The sequence below is a fragment of the Chiloscyllium plagiosum genome, unplaced genomic scaffold (assembly GCF_037043375.1).
Source record: "Chiloscyllium plagiosum isolate Xiang-an unplaced genomic scaffold, Cpla_swu_hap1 HiC_scaffold_39, whole genome shotgun sequence".
Taxonomy (NCBI): Eukaryota; Metazoa; Chordata; class Chondrichthyes; order Orectolobiformes; family Hemiscylliidae; genus Chiloscyllium; species Chiloscyllium plagiosum.
In genome coordinates, this window is record NW_028270177.1 from 5049571 (window position 1) to 5069236 (window position 19666).

At 38.7% G+C, this 19666-nt stretch overlaps 1 protein-coding gene across 5 annotated transcripts in view; it reads left to right on the forward strand.

The window, feature by feature from the left end:
- Positions 1–19666, forward strand: part of morf4l1 (mortality factor 4 like 1) — a 73835-nt gene that overhangs the window by 6477 nt on the left and 47692 nt on the right. For all 5 annotated transcript variants that reach the window (XM_087981322.1, XM_043677128.2, XM_087981323.1 and 2 more), the window contains 2 exons: positions 5175–5242; positions 16560–16646. In XM_087981322.1, coding sequence (XP_087837448.1) covers positions 5175–5242; positions 16560–16646 — 155 coding nt within the window. The remainder of the gene's footprint in view (positions 1–5174; positions 5243–16559; positions 16647–19666) is intronic.

Below are 19666 nucleotides of genomic sequence, written 5' to 3' on the forward strand. Positions count from 1 at the left end.
TATAAATTGCAAGCCTGAAACAAATCTGGAAATAAAAATCAGGCTTTTTGCATTTGAAATGAAAGAAGTGATACAGAGCTGGCTCAAAGATAGAATTCAGAGGGTGGTGATGGAGGGTTACTTTTCACACTGGAGGCCTGTGACCAGCAGTGCGCCACAGACATCGGTGAGTCTGCAGCTTTTCATCACTTATATAAATGATTCGAAAGTGAACATAGGAAGTATGGTTAGTAAGTTTGCAGGTGACACCAAAATTGGAGGCATAGTGGACAGAAAAGAAGGTTACCTCAGAGTATAACGGGGCCTTGATCGGGTGGACCAATAGGCCAAGGAGTGGCAAATGGAGTTTAATTTGGATAAATGTGAAGTGCTGCATTTCAGAAAGGCACATCAGGGCAGGAGTTATACACTTAAGGTTCTGGGGAAATTGCTGAACAAAGGCACCTTGTATTCAAGGTTCATAGTTCCTTGAAAATGGAGTCACAGGTAGATTGTGAAGGTGGTGTTTGGTATGCTTTCCTTTATTGGTCAGAGTATTGTGTATGAGAATTGGGAGGTCATGTTGGTGGCTATACAGGTCATTGGTTAGGTCACTATTGGAACACTGTGCAATTCTGGTCCCCCTGCTATAGGAAGGATATTGTAAAACATGAAAGGGTTCAGAAAAGATTTACAAGGATGTTGTCAGTGCTGGAGCATGAGCCATAGGGAAAGGTCGAGTAGGCTGGGGCTCTTTTCCCTGGAGTGTCGGCGACAGGGGTGACTTTATAGAGGTTTATAAAATCATGAGCATGGATAGGGTAAGTAGATAAGGTCTTTTCCCTGGTTTGGTGGAGTCCCAAACTAGAGGACATAGGTTTAGGGTGAGGGGGAAAATTTATAAAAGAGACCTAAGGGACACCCTTTTCATGCAGAGGGTGGTTTGTGTATGGAATGAGTTGCCAGAAGTAGTGTTGGAGGCTGATTCATTTGCAACATTTAAAAGGCATCTGAATAGGAAAAGTTTAAAGGGATATGGACTAACTGATGGCACATGGGACTCTGTTAACATAGGATATCTTGTCAGCATGGATGAGTTGGACTGAAGGATCTGTTTCTGTGCTGTACATCTCTATGACTCTTATCATTCTGTATACCAATTGTGGAAGAAAATAGCAACAGAATTAGTGAATTTCAACAATATTATAGAAATGCAACCAATACATTGGTGTTGCTCAGCAAGGAAACTGCCTTTTCTACCCAGTCCATGCATGAATGCAGACCCCACTGTATTGAGTTTACTTGTAAACATCAGGACAGGATCTTATTTAGCAGTTTTGAGCCTGTTTGTCTGATATACATCTTGACTCAATTGGTTTGTTTCCATAATCCTAAGTACCTTTGTCTGACAAAAGTCTGTCATTATTTCATTTTTTTTTTCAAATTTCTTCTTTGGAAAGTTCTGACAAGTTATTTAATTTGGGGATGTACAATAAATATGGTCTGGTAAGCATCATCTACTCAAGAACAAATAATAAAAGCCTGTTCATAGAAAATGAATACGCATTCCTTTTCTTCTCCATGTTGTCTTAGTCAGACAGGGTAAAGGGGTAAAGACTTTTTCTCGTCTAAAAGGGATTCTGATGAGGATGTATTCTCTTTTCCCAAGTGCTAAATAATTTGTAATAATGCTTTTCCACAATTTTCTGTTCTAGCTACAGTGATTTCTGGTTTATCAACACTTGCATGATTAAACCTCTCCTTGTCCATTTATGTTCTGTACTATGTTCTTCATGTGCCCACATTAATGGTAAGGTTCTGGTGAAATTGCTGAACAAAGGCACCTTGGAGTCAAGGTTCATAGTTCCTTGAAAATGGAGTCACAGGTAGATAGGATTGTGAAGGTGGTGTTTGGTATGCTTTCCTTTATTGGTCAGAGTATTGTGTAAGAGAATTGGGAGGTCATATTGGTGGCTACACAGGTCATTGGTTAGGTCACTATTGGAACACTGTTATCAAGGATGGAAGAGATATTTTGGTTCTTTCAGCTTCTGTGCTGCCAACAATATATCATCTGCAGGTTGAAAATACAAGTCTTGTCTGTCTGGGTAGTCAGGGCTTTATCACTCAAACTTGAGTTAGGTTTGCTAACGTGGCTGATATTTCATGAACCTTGAGCGACAGTTTGGTCATCTCTGGTAGTACACTTGTCTCTTTTAACACCTGGAACCAATTTACACCATTCATCATTGACGCCTTACTTGAAGTGGATGTGTTTGCTTTGGAGGCTGCTCAGAGGAGATTCACTTGTTTGATTCCAGAAATGAAGGTTTTGGCTTATGAAAATGGTGGATCGGTGATTCTGAAAGATTGGAATTACGTGCATTTGGACAGGTAAGGAATAAATAAGGACGGTTAACATGGTTTTGTGTGAGGCAAATTGTATCTCTCAAACTTTGAGTTTGATGAGGGTAGAGTGATAGATGTTGTTTACTTGGACTTTAGTAAAGTCTTTAAGATTCCATATGGTAGACTAATTAGGTCACATGGAATTTGAGGTGAGTTTGCCAATTGGATATAACATTGCCGTTACATTATGAGAAAAAGGGTGGTAGTGGTGGGGAATTGTTTATTCGACTGGAGGCCTGTGACCAGTGGTGTTCCAATACCGATCCTTGTGGGTCCACTTTTGTTTGTCATTTATATAAATGATTTGAATGAGAACATAGGAGGCATAGTTAGTAAGTTTGCAGATGACACCAAAATAGGTGGCAGAGTGGACAGGTGAAGAAGTATATTTAAGATTGCAAAGAGATCTTAATCAGTTGGGTCAGTGGACTGAGGAGTGGCAGATGGAGCTAAATTTGGATAAATGTGAGGTATTGCATTTTGGTAAAACAAACAAAAGATAGGACTTGTACAATTAATGGTAGGGTCCTGGATGGTGTTGTAGAACAGAGACACCCTGGGATTCAGGTACATAATACTTTGAAATTTGCATTTTGCACAGTTTCCTATATTGCTCAGACTATTGAGTTTGGGAGTTGAGATGTAATGTTAAGTTTCCAACAGGATGTTGGTAAGGGCTGTTCTGGAGTAGTGTGTGCAGTTCTGGTTGCCCTGTTGTAGAAAAGATATTATTAGACTGGAGGGCATTCAGAGATGTTTTACCAGGATAGGGCCAGGAGTGAAGGGTTTGAGTTAAAAATGTCTAGATTTTAGAAGAATGAGAGGAGACCAGATTGAGGTATAGAAGATATTAAAAGAATTGACATAGTAGATGTAGAGCAGATGGTTTCCCTTGTGGGGCAATCTGGAACAAGAAGCCATAGATTTAGGATAAGGGATAACAGATTTACAACAGAAATGAGGAGGAATTACTTTTCTCAAAGGGAAGTTAATTGGTGGAATTCACTACCTCAATGCTCTTTATGCTGGGCCATTGAGTAAATTTAAGGAGGAGATAGATTTTTAATTAGTAATTGCTTAAAGGGTTGTGGAGAATGGCAAGAAAGTGGAATTGAGATGAGATTAGCTGTGTTCGTATTGAAAGGGAGTGCAGGCTTGAGGTGTTCAATTGTCAATACCTACTTTTAGTTCTCTATTTTGTTGAAGGTGCTGACTCTCACCAGCCTTTCTTTCACAAATATTTGTATGTCTTGTAAACAGCAAGCAGGAATGGCTTGACAAGGTTCCTGGAGAGCAGTCGCGGTGCTTTTACCACACATACCAACTTGGGTCCGGTCATTTGCAAAGACTGAGTCTTTTCAGAACCTTGTGCATGCATGGTGACCAGTGTAACTGTTCATTGTCATAACACTTCAGAGTGACAGTTTTGGGAAAGTGTCATTGTTTATCCAGTTGCTCTCATTACATAGCAGATGTTATGCATTTTATTAGCTGCTTCAAGTTTCATTTGCATAAAGAGACTTGGGCAAAGAGGGTTTTGATAACTTAATCCACAGCATAAAGATGAAGTAAAGGGTTTTTCAAATTAAGCTTTGATTTTCCCAAAAAAACTTCATTTCCTAAGCAGATGTCAAGGTAAATCAATGGGTAACCTCCTTTTGGAATGGAATGGCATGATAGGAGGAATTCTCATTAGTCTAAACACCCTTTTTAAGAATAAACCCTGTTAGCATCCCAGTCTCTTCACTTTTCACTGGTGGTCTTTGGTCATTGATAGGGATTTAGCAGCCGGACGTCCCTAGGGTTTTCTTTTCATTCCCTCTAAGGATGACAAATTCTAGCAATAATCCCTTGTTACTTTTAAGTGTTTGTCCAGCGCAAACTGATGCTGAAATTCTGTATCTTCCTGGTTTATTTATTCTTTGGGGTAACATCAGTAAATAGGAGCTGATTTCTTTGTCTGCTCCTTTCCCTTATGAGTATTGTATTCCATTTAAGATAATTAAGGACAATACTATAATGGTAACTGAGTTTCATTACTAAGTGCATCCACACCATTTTATTATGTGCGAATGCTGGGCTTTTACTGGTATTTTGAGAGTTACATTTGATTGTTTTAGTTTCTGCCAAGTTTTTTTTAATGATATTAAGTGAAATGCGATGGTATTCTGGCATTTTTACCAACAATTTTGAGGGTCTATCTATTTGATTCAGTCTGTTTCTCTATGAATCCTAAATCAGTGTGATTTCTGATCCGGCTTGTTAATATACACATACTGGCTTGGGATCTAGGGGTACAACTTTATATGTGGAGATTGTTATCTATCCCTACAAAATTCGCTCCACATTTTGATTTTATTTATCCAGGGCTGCCACCCAGTGGAAATGTTTGGTGACTTTAATGTCAGAATATCAAATTGTGGCCAGCATCTATCATGGTTAAATTCAGTCTTTCCTAGATCGATGGAAAGAGCACCAGATCTTTGGGTGTGTTTGGGGAGTATTTGATCTGTCATTGCAGGCTTGGAAGCAGAGATAAGGAACACTACCAACCTGTTCAGAATGGAAATAATTTCCTTACATGATCTCTCACACTTGGCCCTTTTTCTTGCAATGTTAGTTGCTGATTAATGTGTGTACATTTGACTTCAACATCAATTGAAATATTAATGCAAAATATTTCTTGAATGATACATTATACCTAAAAATTCCACAGATTTAATGTGATTTAATGAGTGCTGAACTTAATCTAGTTAACTTCCATTAATTTGTTTTTTCTGTTGCAGTGCGTAAAAGTTGCTATAAAGGACAAACAAGTGAAATACTTCATACATTATAGTGGCTGGAATAAAAAGTAAGTATTAAATATGAGAGACAGATTGCGTCTAAAATTGTGAATTTGCTTGACTGGGAAGGGTAATATCCAAATGCTTTAGGAGAGGCCAGAATTTTGTGATGTTAATATGATCAGTGCTACTTCTGTGGCAAACTTCAGTGACATAAATGATTGGAGTAATCTATCTAAACAGTTCCAATGAATGAAAACCACTGTAATGGTATTTCAATTGCAATTAGAGGCTATGTGAAGGAAGAACCCTAGCTATTTTTACTCACCACTTGACAAAAAGTTTGGGTTTAATTTGTTTTATCATATTAAGGGTACATTGTGCAAACACCAAATTTCTTTCTAACCTTGAATTGTAAATACTGCAGCCACAGTCTAAGTCACTCATGTCCCTCAATTTAAGGATGACATCCACTTGGGGTTTCAGGGTTCTCCTGTTGCTCTGAATGTGACTTGAGATGACTGATTTTTGAACCACAGCTCTTCGTCATATCAGATGAGACATCCCATGAGACATTGAAATTCAGATTGCAGGATTAGCTGCTTTTTATTTCCTTCTGTGCTGTCACCCTGCTTCATCATTTTCATCATTGTCTTTGGAGTATGACTCAGGATGTAGCTTGATGGACACTTTATCAGCATTCTGAGCATTTTGTAGCAGACTCTTCCCCTCTGTCAATGCTGCTGTGCTTAAAGGGAAGTTCCTAAATGTCTTTGAAGTGTTTTCTTTGCTTTCCCTGGAGTTTTGACAATTTGAGAGTTGAGAAAAGACAATCCAGACACAGTGGCCAGTCTGTCAAAGTTATTTTTCAGGGGTTTTACCTGAATGATTGTTGACCTGGCTTCAGGAAACCCATGATACTAATGCTTGGAACACTTTCATGGCTGAGGATTAGCCATGATCAAAATGAATGGCATATCAGGCTTGAATGGACTATTCCTCCTATTGCCTACATTTACCAATTCAAGAAAAAAAGCTGGTTTTAAAATAAGTTATAGATTGAAGGAAGTTGATGTTGAACTGTAGGATGAGTTCCTGAAACTTGATGGAGGATATTTCATAGCATTGTGACATAAACACAAGCTTGAATTTTATGCACCTTCTGCCTTGAAGTGGGGAAACAAACATGTGGTAGGAAGTGTAAAATCAGGTGGCAAGGTAGGGATACTGTGTCTATTTGTCTTTAGTGGAATTTTGGTGGGGTGGGGGTCATCTCTCCAAAAAAGATTGTAATCACAGTTATGACTGGCCTTTCCTTCGTTCCTCTGGCACATTTGTATTGTAATGTTTTTGCAGTTTGGGAAGGAATGCTGTGAATTTGCCAGACCATTTGTCAACAGCCTTTATCATTGATCAGATTAAAACAAATCAGCGTGCATGATTTCACTTGCCTGTCACATTTACGATGGGGTTGTCATGGAATGTGTTTGAGTTCTGTATGCAGCCCTCACCTCTTGAAACATCCACAAATCGCAAGGAGTCACTTGACAAGAAAAAATAACTTTTATCTGTTGCATTAATGTATTTTTTAAACTTGGAGATTATAGATTGTTATCTGCTCCAAGGCGTTTACTTGGCAGGATCTCTCTCAGTACATTAGGCTCTTCAAATTAAGCAGCTGTACCCCAAATAGTATCTGATCAGTTACTAATATCTAAAAACTGATCACAAGCAAAATATTTTACACTAATCACATTTTCTAAGCTTCGTTGATCTCTCTGGTCCATAATTTAGTAAATGTCCATGTAAATTTCACTGTAGTATTCCATTTGCACTTTACCATTAACGTTGAACAGACTAAAACATAGTCATGACCATGTTGAAAGTTCAACTGTTTGAGAGCTGAAAAATTAATTGCAAGGAAATGGAACAGTCAGAAGCTAATTTAAGCAATTTCAAAAGATCCTCCTTAGCCATTGCTAGGTGGAAATAGACTTACCTCTACAAGTCAACCACAGAGTTTTAAAAATATTGTCAATCTGCTACCATGTTATGCTGGCTGAATCATGTGCAAATCACACACCTGAAGTAAGTAGTGTTGGTTATAATATGAAAATTACACTGAGAGCAGCCATTGGTTATTTTAATATTTGAACTGATGCTGAATGTTTGTAGTCAAAATGCTCAGAGCAGCAATAGGGTATGTAGTTTGTATTTTCTGGGGGGGATTGGATGTGTTAGGGAGGTGTACAAGTGTTTTAGGCTATTATTTTGTTTAGAAATTCAGAATTTGTCATCAGAACTGTAGGACTGAAAAATAGGGTATTTTTTTAAAAAAGCTCCTCAAACAAATGAGATCTATCAGATATTCATCTGGCGCGGTTTTGTCTCCCACTGTTGATCTGGCTTCAGATGCTGGCCAGGTATTCCTTTGCAAAAAGGAGGAAGGGTGAAGTACAAGTTTATAGCTTTTGCATGACAAATGTGGTTGGTTTATTCTCAGAAGAGGTTTGGATTCTCTTTGTCTTTTTGACCAAAGAATGATGCAAGGAGACTTTGAAGGGAATTTTTTCTGATTTGAAGTTTTTGAATGGTAGCGATGTTTGGGGATTTGTTGAGCTTGGGTGAGTGGGGTGGTGCTGAAGTAGGGTTTCATTTGAGTCCTATATCAATGTTCTCTCTCTCTCAGCCAAATGGCTGTGTAGCAACCTGGAGGTTCTCCAGCAGGTGGAAAACAATTGGGTTATTGCACGTTTGCAACTGTGTGCAAAATATCTATTGGAGGTGCACAGCTAGACTTTGACTAAGGACGTGCTTGACTTGGTATTAAAGTCTCTGAGGCATCTGTTGACCCACGTACTGTTTAGGCTCATGTGCAAAAGTTGCTTGTGCACTCCCTATTTAAGGGTTGCAGCTGTCTGGACCTCGCCCTGCAAAGTCTTCACACATCCAGAAAGAGAGAATCAATTTTGTTAAGACGAAAGCTACTGAAAGGAACTGATTTAATGGTACTTGGTCTTTGTATCAAGATTGTGCATTTTCGGTAAGGAGTTTATAGATTGCAAAAATCGAAGTACTATATGTAAGTTTATTTTTAAAAAATGGTGACAGCAGCAAATGACAGCTGTATTTTTCATTCATGGAAGTGATGTGCAAAGAAATTGTGGTGCATAACTGAATATTTTTAAGCATTTTTTTATAAAAGAGACACATAGATAAACTGCAAACGTTATTGCTGTTAGAAACATTTAGTCAATTAGCCATGTCACAACAATGTCTTCATTTTGCACTTACTCTCAAAAATAATTGTAAGATGTTTCTATCTTTTTATTACAAAGTTGATGCCTTGTCATAGTGCCCATGACACTACTTCCTTCAACAGTAACAAATGTAAATGTTGGTATGTTGGAATAGAGTTGAGTCCTGAAAATATGTTTTGTTAGGTGAATAGGTTAGGGTAATGAGAAAAAATACCAAATATGTAATTCTTTATTGTTTCGCCTATTTAAACAGCTTAGGTGTGTGGTACCTTCAAGATTGCAGGTATTGTAAAGACTAGTTAGAATTATTTTACTTAAGACTAAAATGAAATGTCATTGTTTTCCATGCTGCTTCAGAATTATTTTCACTTTATTTGGTTTCTGAAACTCAATAAACCTAAAAACAAGGTTTACTAAGAAAATGAACGTGTGAAGAGCGATAAGTGTGAACTTGTTGGAAAATTGTAGCACAAACCATTTAAAATAAAAATGGAGAATACCTCTTAAATTTCTTCTTCCAAATGTGAACATTGTATTGAAGTCGGGGAAATGTGCCAAATGTTCCCAATTCCGACCTTTGTATGCCAAGTTTATTCAGTCTTGTCTGTTGGGCACAATTTTGAACCTAACTTCCTGAATTAGCAAGGAAAATCAGTCAGGCAGACTTCCCACATGTCATTGGCTAGGGCATATGTGCAGGCCACAAGCTGAATTAAGATCAGGTCATGTGAGATCCATCGTCGTCAAAAGCCTGTCAACATGTGTTAACTGACATGAGGAATGGCTGTTTGGTTGAGAAGATTGCTGGATCTGTGACACTGAGATTTGGGAAGGGAGGGAACAAGATTTTGCTTGGGTTGAAGTTGAATCAACGTGATAAATGAGCTTGCGTGAAAACTGTTAATGATAGTGTTTACTGATATTAATGCTGGTCTTGTACTATTTGACTGGCTTTATGATGAGATGTCTCATGAGTTTTTAAAGATTTTTGTATGTATATTTAAGGAGGGAGGATGGTCTTGAGACTGACTCCTCTCTAATGCGGTGTCAGATTACTATTAATGTTGATAAATGATTCTGCCTGTACTGCTTTTCATTACCATAGAGTTCTTTATCTAATTTTTTCTGTCAGATTGAAATGTTTTATTCACTACTGCAATTCACTCTGGTAGAAAGCAGTGAGTTTACTTTAGGTAATCTGTCTTTAACGATCCACTAAAATCAGTGCTGTCGCTGCAGTTACTTGTATTTGCATACCACAATTTAATGTAATGGAACATCCTGCACCATTTCTCAAGGTGAACATGGCGAGAGCTAGAATGATACAGACCATTTGACTAATTATGCATGTGCCAGCTAATTGAATGATCTATTCCTTTTTTCCCGTTGTCCTGATTTCTTTACGTACACTCTCAAGTTCTCCCACATCCAGAATTTATCTATTCAATTTATCTATTGAAAGTTATTATGGAAAATGCTTCTAGCTTCCTTTCAGGCAGTGCTTTCCAGATTGTAACAATTTGCAGGCTTTTTAAAAAGAAACTTGTCATTTTTGGTTATTTGCCCTTAAAAGCAGAAAGTGACATCATAGAATCCCAGCGGTGTGGAAACAGGCCATTCGACCCAACTTGTGCACACTGACCTTCTGAAGAGCATCCCCCTACCCTACATTTCCTGTGGCTAACCCACCTAGCCTGCACATCCCTAACACAATGGACAATTTAGCATGGCCAATCTACCTAACCAGCACATCTTAGGAGATGTGCAAGACCATCTGCATGGTTATCAAAATGAGTTTGAAGGATTTTGTAAAAAGCTGGGAAGAAATGTTGAGCACAGAAAATATATTTTAATTCCGGTTTCCCCCTTTGACATTCAGAATGTTCAAATTGACACATTAAGTTTGAAAGTAACTATTTGCATGTATCACATAAAGCAAGTTCCCACGAAATGCGGCTGCTGATTGAGCAGTTCTTATTATTGATGACTTGTGTTTGAAGAATGAATGTTGGCTGGCAAGCTGAATAATTCTTTGCCAAATTATGTCATTGTATCCTTGGATGCCCACATGGAGCAGGGCCTGGCCTTTATATGTAATCTGAAAGTCTGCAGTGTTTGTGGTGAAATGTTGGCTTGAATATGCATTCTTAGCCTGGGTTAGGCTTGAATCCTATTATTTGGGTACAAGCATTGCTGACTGAGCCAAGCTGATACTACATATAAATGCTTGTTTCCAAGATGGCACTTGATGTGGCCAGAAGCTTCCAAACTATAAAGGTATCAACTTCATGAATTACAATTTGAACCTGTAACTACAGTACAAAATCAAAAACTTATTGGGCTTCAAATACTGAAATTTGTACAACTGTCCTTGTATCCAAGCACTTATTTATTTTGCAATGATCTTCTTGAATAATGGATGACTTGAGGGACTGAATGCCCTCCTGCTCCTAGTTCATGAGTCCACACATTGTGAAATTTGCAATAATATTAATGGTGGAAATGTGAAGTTTGCGACTTCAATGGCTCTTTCACTTTATGATGGACAATATCTGGGATTTGGCTGTCTTGACCAAATTTGTCTGCACTGCACCTCGGGTGGTGTGATTCTGATTTTAGAGATTCATATTTCATTTATCTGCAAATGCCTTGCCTTGACAGCTTGTCAGAATCATGTAAGTGTCAGGCTAAATATTATCATATAGAACTTCTGAACACACTTGGGCCTTTTGGGTAATTCAACATGGAGAACGGGAAAAATGGTGGCTGTAAGAGCTGCTCCTTTTTTGTTTGAGTTAATTTAGGTGTTTAAGATGATTTCCTCGAATTCCAGGAGCAACAATTGCTGTTTTATAAAGTGTTGTGTTGTTTTGGAACTTTGGTGAAAAAAGATCGAAACAACGGCACTGTTAAAAGGAGGAAGACGGACAAAAGCCAGTGATCACGTGGTCAGAGAGGGAGAGAAACAAACCTCCACTGCTAACTTACACAGCAGTGAATCTGCACCGTTATTGCCTTTGCTATTTGAGTTCATTCATCTCTGGACATTGGTGTGTGTCTAGGAAAAATTAACAAACAGTGAAATTTCACAGCTGACCTTGGAGGAACAGGTGGGGTGAGCTCACAGCACAGGAACAGAAAAGTGCATAGTTATTAACATGTAACCTTGCTGTAAGTCTATAGTAGTGAGAGGTGGGTTCTTTGTTGATTGTGTTTTGAGAACTGTCTCTTGATTAAATTTTAAAAATGTAAACTGTAATCACTAAGTTAGCCTGGAGCACTGTTTTTTAGAGCAAAAAGACAATGCTATTTTCTGCTCCTTCATATCAACAGACCCAAAGATGGTCTTCAGTAGAGTGAAGGATGTGGGAGTTTAGGGAGAGTTTTCATGTTACTTGTGATTGTCTGCAGGAAGAGTCTTTGGTTGTGAATCCTATCAGATCGCATGATTGGTTGGAGCGGCAGTTAGAGGCAATGAGGAATTTACAAGAGTGAGGGGTTGTGATGGGTGGCAGTTGTACGAAGGGAGAAAAGCCACAGATACGGTCACCTAGATGGGTTAGCTCCAGGAAAGGTAGGAGGGTTAGGCAGGTAATGCAGGAGTCTTGTGTGGCTGTTCCCATCTCAAACAAGTATGCTGCTTTGGAAAATGTAGGTGGTGATGGACTCTCGAATGTAGCATGAACAGCCAGGTTTCTGGTATCGAGACTTTCTCTAATGTAAGGAGGGGTACATCGGGTTCCAAGCAATCAATTGTGATCAGGGACTTTCTCTAGTCTGAGGCACAGACAGACATTTCTGCTGCTAGCAGTGAAAAATCAGAATGGTGTGTTGCTTCCCTGGTGCCAGGATAGAGGATATCTCCGGGCGGGTGCAGCAAAGGGGAGAGGACCAGCAAGAGGTCATTGTACACATTGGAACTAATGACATAGGAAGGGGAAAGGGTGTGATTCTGAAGGGACAATATAGAAAGTTAGGCAAAACTTTATAAAGGGGGTCCTCGAGGGTAGTAATATCTGGATTACTCCCAATGCTACAAGCTAGTGAGGGTAGGAACAGGAGGATGGAGCAGATGAATGTGTGACTGAGGAGCTGGTGCAGGGGAGTAGGGTTCACATTTTTGGATCGTTGGAATCTCTTCTGGGGTAGAAGTGACCTGTCCAAGAAGGACAGATTGCACCTGAATTGGAAGGGGACTAATATACTGGCAGGGAAATTTGTTAGAACTGCTTGGAAAGATTTAAATTAGTAAAGGGGGGGTGGTGGTGGGGTGTCATAGCAATTACAGAAATGTGGCTCAAATGGTCAGGACTGGCAGCTTAATGTTCCAGGATACAAATGCTATAGGAAGGATAGAAAGGAGGGGGAGTGGCCATTTTGATGAGGGATAGCATTGCTGCTGTACTTGGGGATGATGTTCCTGGGAATACATCCAGGGAAATTATTTGGGTGGAACTGAGAAATAAGAAAGGGATGATCACCTTATTGGGATTGTAATATAGACCCCCTAATACAGAGCAACCTCGGTTATCCGAACATCAATTATCTTGAATTTCGGATTATCCGAACAAGATCTCAAGGTTCCATAAAAATGTTACATTAAAGAGGTGTTATGGAGACTGGTTGCGAGTGGGAATTCTGAGTGCATCAGCAAGGAGGGTGATGGGTTGACTGCATCAACATATGGGATTTTAAATGGTCTAATGTTTATGGAGGGGTCTGCGGTTGAAGGATGGTCAGAATAGCATTTCAGTAATCAAATAAGATTGCAAATGAATGGATAGGATTTCACCTGGTCTGAAATGGTGAGTGTGTTATCAGAATTTTGAATGATCTGTTTTAGTTTGAAAACTGGCAAATGAAGTGAAATCAGGATGAGTGAGGAGTTTATATTGGATGATGAAAATGGTGGTTTTGGTATTTCCAGTATTTTAATTGTTGGAAATTATGACCAAGCAAAATTGCCAAAAATATCCATATTTACTTTGTCTTAACTAATTTTAAGGGTTAAGTATTTACAATTAAAAGTTACTTCATACTAGATATAATTATTTTGACTCTTATACCTGATGTGAGGCATAAATGTCGTGTCTAAAGATATATTCGTCCAAGATTGATAAAATTGACGCTAACAATGTACATTTAATAGACGTCTCATTTGAAATGTACATAAAGCTATGACTGGAGCAGTGGAGAAAAGAAACAAAATCACTTGAAACAACAGCGACTGGATATTTTCTTGAAAAAAATAATAACCAACCTCCACTTCAATGAATTTTATTTACACTGATTTTATTTGGAAAATATTATGAATTTTTAAGCAATATCCAGTGTTTGTATAAGTGTTGTCGATTGAATAAAATAAAAACTGGAAATATGCTTTTTTAATGTTGTTTTTTTATGTTCAGTATGGCTTCCTTTGTTTGTTCAGATAACTGATCTGATCATCATCAGTAATCTGAACAAAATACTACCTGCCCATCTCGTTCTGCTAATCAAGGTTGTTCCGCCAATGGGAAATTGAGAAACAAATTTCTAAGGAGATCTCAGTTGTCTGTAAGAATAATAGGGTGGTTATGGTAGGGGATTTTAACTTTTCAAGCATAGACTGAGACTGCCATAGTGTTAAGGGTTTAGATGAAGAGGAATTTGTGTGTTCAAAAAACTATCTGATTCAACATGTGGATGTACCTACTAGAGAAGGTGCAAAACTTGACTTGCTCTTGGGAAATAGGGCAGGGCAGCTAGCTGAGGTGTGATGGAAAAGGATAGACAGGATCTAAAGGTTGAAATTCTAAATTGGAGAAAGGCTAATTTTGATGGGATTAGGCCAGAACTTTCAAAGGCAGATTGGGGGCAGATGTTTGCAAGTAAAGGGGCATCTGGAAAATGGGAAGCCTTCAGAAATGAGGTAACAAGAATCCAGAGAAAGTTACATATGCAATTAGTCATACTCCCTCCTACACCCCTCTTCACTTACTCTTCTCAATAATCCTGCAAATCTTTCCCCAGTTCCCATTTTGAAAGTTACTATTTAATCTGTTTCTACCATTTTGCCAGGCAACTTGCAACAACTCTGTAAATTCACTTTTGTTCTTCGTCACTTTAAATTTATTTTCTCATTGACTGGTCTGCTTCGGCAAGCAGTTTCTGTTTGTACTATATCGAAATCTGTCTTGATTTCAAATCTTTCAGCAACTTGGGCTTAACCTCTTCCACCCCAGAGAGATTATTTTCAGATTTTTTCTTTAGTCCTTTTGATTATCTTAAATTTGTGACCTGTAATCACAAACTCGAGCATGTGCTGGCAATTTTCTTGATTTACTTTATTCAATCCCTACATAGGGGAGAAAGTGAGGTCTGCAGATGCTGGAGATCAGAGCTGAAAATGTGTTGCTGGAAAAGCGCAGCAGGTCAGGCAGCATCCAGGGAACAGGAGAATCGACGTTTCGGGCATATTCCTGAAGAAGGGCTTATGCCCGAAACGTCAATTCTCCTGTTCCCTGGATGCTGCCTGACCTGCTGATCTTTTCCAGCAACACATTTTCAGCTCAATCCCTACATAATTTACTGATCAGTCCTATCAGATTTCTTCTCATTTTTCTGACCATTATGCCAGCTTTTTCTGTCAAATTAATACAACTTTCTATCTCTGTTTTAGTGAAAATCTGTGCATGAAAGGGATGAAAGATGCTGAGATATCAATGTCCTACAATTACAAAATGTGAGACATAAGACTATACTTGGAATTGGACAGGACCAGGACGGATTTAGACAAGCAGCCAGTGACTTGAATATTTCTATACCAGAGGCAGGGCTGAGCTGAATGGAATTGATTCACTTTTCCTGATAAATTGTATGAAATTTTGACTTGACCTGCAGTGGCTGTCAGTCAGACATACTGCCTTGGAATCTGTTATGTTAAAGGAAGTCAGTTATCATTGGTGTTTGCATCTGCAGCTGATATCATCAAATGACAGCACAGTGAATACAAAGGATTTTGAGGTGGGTCTCTGGCGGCATTGGATATAGTGGGAGTTTGTTGGGTGCAGAAGATTCCGTCAGGCTCATGCTATCCAATGTAGTGATAGTTAGGTTTGTGGCATAGGATTGCTCCGGGTGGCTAGATTCTCTTTCCCCACCCCACCCGCTGTTTCAGAAAGTCAATGAATATGGGGCTTTGAGCTTCACTGACTATCAAACTGCTGAATATATTGAGTAACAGGAGCTACAGGAATACACGTTGACTGAATATTGTTGGGTAGATTATATTTGGACATCAATATGTGGATGTTTGTAAAATATGACTACCCTGTTACAGATGTTATCTAACTTATTTTGAAAAAAAAAATCCCATTCTAACGTATGTTTTTCAAATCTTGCATGCAAAACGGTCATATTTTATGATATCTTGATTTTGTTTCTGTTAAAATTCATTACTTGGTTCTTTTTCTGTAGCAGTAATGTCAGCTTTGTTGTGAAACTGTACTTCAAATTCTGCAACTGCCGATCTTGGGCGAGATGCTAATTGCATCAAAATGTCCTGCAGGTTAGGCATAATTAAACTTTTATAGAATAGCCAACTGACTTTAGCCACAGGTAAAACTGTTGAATTATTGACAGAAATGGAAATGCAATCATGTGCTTTTAGTCTGGAAAAAGTACCTGAGTGTTTGGTGTTTGCTCAGAGGCTACTCCTGTTTTGAATACCAGCTCGTTGTAAGAGTGAATTCACATGTTTTCAGCTAAAGTCTGGGTGGTTTAAAATATTGTGCACCCCTCAAGGTTATGAGATATGCATTGTTATAACTTGCTCAGGTCAATCAAAGGGTTAATTAACTTTTTTTTATTATCGTGACTCATAATGGATAAACCAGTTCTCCCTCCTTTGCTTAATAATAACTGAAAGTTTGTTTTAAAAAAACTTCCATCATGGTTGTAAGTCATGGATTCCAGTGAACTATCTGTCTTGTTCTCTTAGTTGCTTGAACGTTTTAGTTTTTTTATTTCTCCCCTGCATCCCCTATAAACTTTGAACATGTGCAGTTGTAATCCCTCAGTTTTTAGTTGTGAAAATTTCTGTGTTGATTTTTCTTGTCATATTACTTTCTCTTTCGGTTTTTAGTTGGGATGAATGGGTTCCAGAGAGCCGAGTGCTGAAGTATGTGGACACAAACCTGCAAAAGCAGAAGGAACTACAAAAGGCTAATCAGTGAGTATAATTGAACAAGGCTGGTGAATAGAAGAATTGCAACTGTTGGCTTTGTGTCTTGAGACTGGCACTTGCTGGTTTAACGTTTTGCCTGCAGGAGAGGCAGGGAAACGATTTGGCTGAGGGAAATTGTGCAAACCTATGATACTTATGTTAAGCATAGTATTGCCTTTGTTTCCATCAGGGTATCAGCTTGTTACAAATGCTTTCATGCTGCTTTCTTTGTGGCTGAGTAACAGTGAATTTATTATTTAGACCATGATGATTTGCACTGCAGTCTGATCAGTCTGCCCATACAAGTTGCAGCAAGCAGCTAGTCTGCTTTGCAAAGTTGACCTGCTTTTTCTCACGAACAAGCATTTTAACATGGTAAATGCATGCTAGAAAATGGAAATGTCTGTGAAATGTTCCAACCTATTTTCATGCTGCTCAATTGGGCACTCTAGCTGTGTTACATGGGATTGATTCTCAATGGCTTCAAGGATGAATGCCAGCAATTTAATCGACCTCCACTGCTATTTTACTAAAAGCTTATCTTGATGTTGAAATCTATTTTACTGTCATTGCTTGTTCAGGAGTTCAGCTTAATGACTTTCCAATGAGCACTGATTTACAGTTTTTTTAAAAAACTCCAGCATTCTGATGTCCAAAGATCTTGTTTATTAAGAGAATTTCTGCAATAGGTTTAATGTTTAGATGGGCTGCTTCTCTTATTGCAGCTACCATGTAGCTTCTTCCTATGTCAGATAATGTGCTGCCTTGAGAATCGTTAAGCTCTCCCATTTTTGTATATCTTATGCTTTGAACAGGTTGACTGATTTTTTTCCCAAAAAAAATACTTGTAGCCAAACACAGAAATATACACATTTGTATAGTGCTTTTTACAACCTCTGTCCCACTGGTGGAGATGTGGTTGAAACATTAGTTGCCGTTTGTCCCTTTTAGACGGGTATAAAAGATCCGGCACATTATTTCAAAGAAGAGCCCAAGAGGTTTTCCTTTTCCCCGGGCCAATATTTATTCCTCAGCCAATGTCGATAGAATTTCAAAAAGAATTATTTCGATAGTCATTATCACATAATTAGTTGGAAGCTTGCTCTCTGCTACATTGTCATGGATCCTGGTTGTACGTTTGCTCACTGAGCTGGAAGGTTTGTTTTCAGATGTTTCGTCACCATACTAGATAACATCATTAACATTATCCAGTGAAGCGCTGGTGTTCTGTCCCGCTTTCTATTTGTGTCTTGGTCTCTTAAGGTGGATCCTATATTACGGCAGTAGTTTATTGAATATGCAGCATCTTTAAATGTCTCGAGAGTGAATGATGGTGTAAAATTGTACCTGCTTCATTTTAAAGGTGCTGCACTCTTGAGGTGCTGCACTTCATTATTGGAAATGTGTCAATGAGATAAATTAGAAGCCAGTTCACTTTAGTCGTGCTGATTATTGATCAAGAGTCATGGGATCTTTCGCATTCACACCTGCCTAAGTGAACGATCTGCTTGATGTTTCTTCTGAAAGATAGTATCCCGCTTCCTCAGTATTTAAAAATTGCTAAAACGAGCCATGAAGTCTGCATGAAAGGGCGTTAGAGGCAGAAACCATCGCAACAAGAAGTATCTAGATAATTGCTTGAAGCACCATGGGATACAAACCTACAGACCAAGTGCTGGAAAAACTGATTGGAGTGGATAAGGTGCTTGGTGGCTGACATGGATGTGATGGACTGAAGGGCCTCTTTCCATGCTCTAAAACTCATTCTCTAAGTTGAAACTTTTCCTATTGCACTCCTCAAGACTGTTGTACCAAAATTATTGGAATGGACGCCGCAATTAATATAAATCAGAGGCTGTTCTTTGGTTAGTCCATGGTTGGCATGGAGATTCAGCAGAAATGTTAATTGTCTTAATTCGATGATTAAATTCTGATTGGTCAGGGAGTTGCCATGGCAGTGCAACAGAGATTGACAGTTTTGATACGCTTCAGTACTGTGCTTGGGAGTACTATGCACTTGGACCTTTTGAGTGGGTGAAAAGCTTTTGCTCCTGTTTCTTCCCCACCCCCGGGGGTGAGTATGTTTGTGACTGAGCCAAGGCTGACACTAGAGTAGTATAACAGAACTCCAAATTATTCCTAATTATTGACCAAATTATTATTCCTAAAAATTGACCTAATTATTTGAGGTGATTGCTTGTTATATTAAGTTGTACAGTTTTTGCCACAGAATTATTTCTCCATTCTTGATGACCAACCCTGGTCCTATTAAGATGTCCTGTAATATTGTATGGTATTTAGCTGTTGAGCATAAACGTGTCTACAGCCGGCTAGTCAATCTGGCTAGCTTTCTAATCTTGCATCACACTGAGAATATCTTGCTGCTTCCCCTTATGTGAATATATAAATAAGGAGGAAAATTAGGCCTTTCAGCGTCTTGAACGTGCTACGCCAATCCGCATTCTCTCTCACCATCAATAACTGTTGAGTTCCTTGCCTGAAAGAATCTTTCTATAGCTCCCTTTAAAATATTTACTGGCCCAGCTTCACATGTCTTCTGAGGCAGTGTGTTCCAAAGTCTTGCAACCATCTGAATTGAAAGGGTGTAAGAGGCAGGGACCGGGACCGTCACAATAAGAAGTATATAGATGAAGTATTTAGATGAGTTACAAAATTACAGACCAAGTGCTGGAAAATGCGATTGGAGTGAATGGGTGCTTGGTAGCTATTCAAAAGCAGAATTATCCTTTTCATGTTCACCTTGTCAAAACAATTCATGATCTTGTACACTTCAGTCAAGTCACCCCCCCCCTTCCTAAACTCTATCGGAGAAAAGCCTGACCTGTCCCAGCATAAAGCAATTAACTCATTCCAGATATCAATCGAGTAAACCACCTCTGAGCTGGCCACCAATGCGTTTACGTCCTCCTTTAAATAAGGAGACCAAAACTGCACACAGTATTTGAGATCAATTCCATGGCTAAAGTTTACCATCCTTTCTTTGATGTTCAGTTGTTCTTGGAATA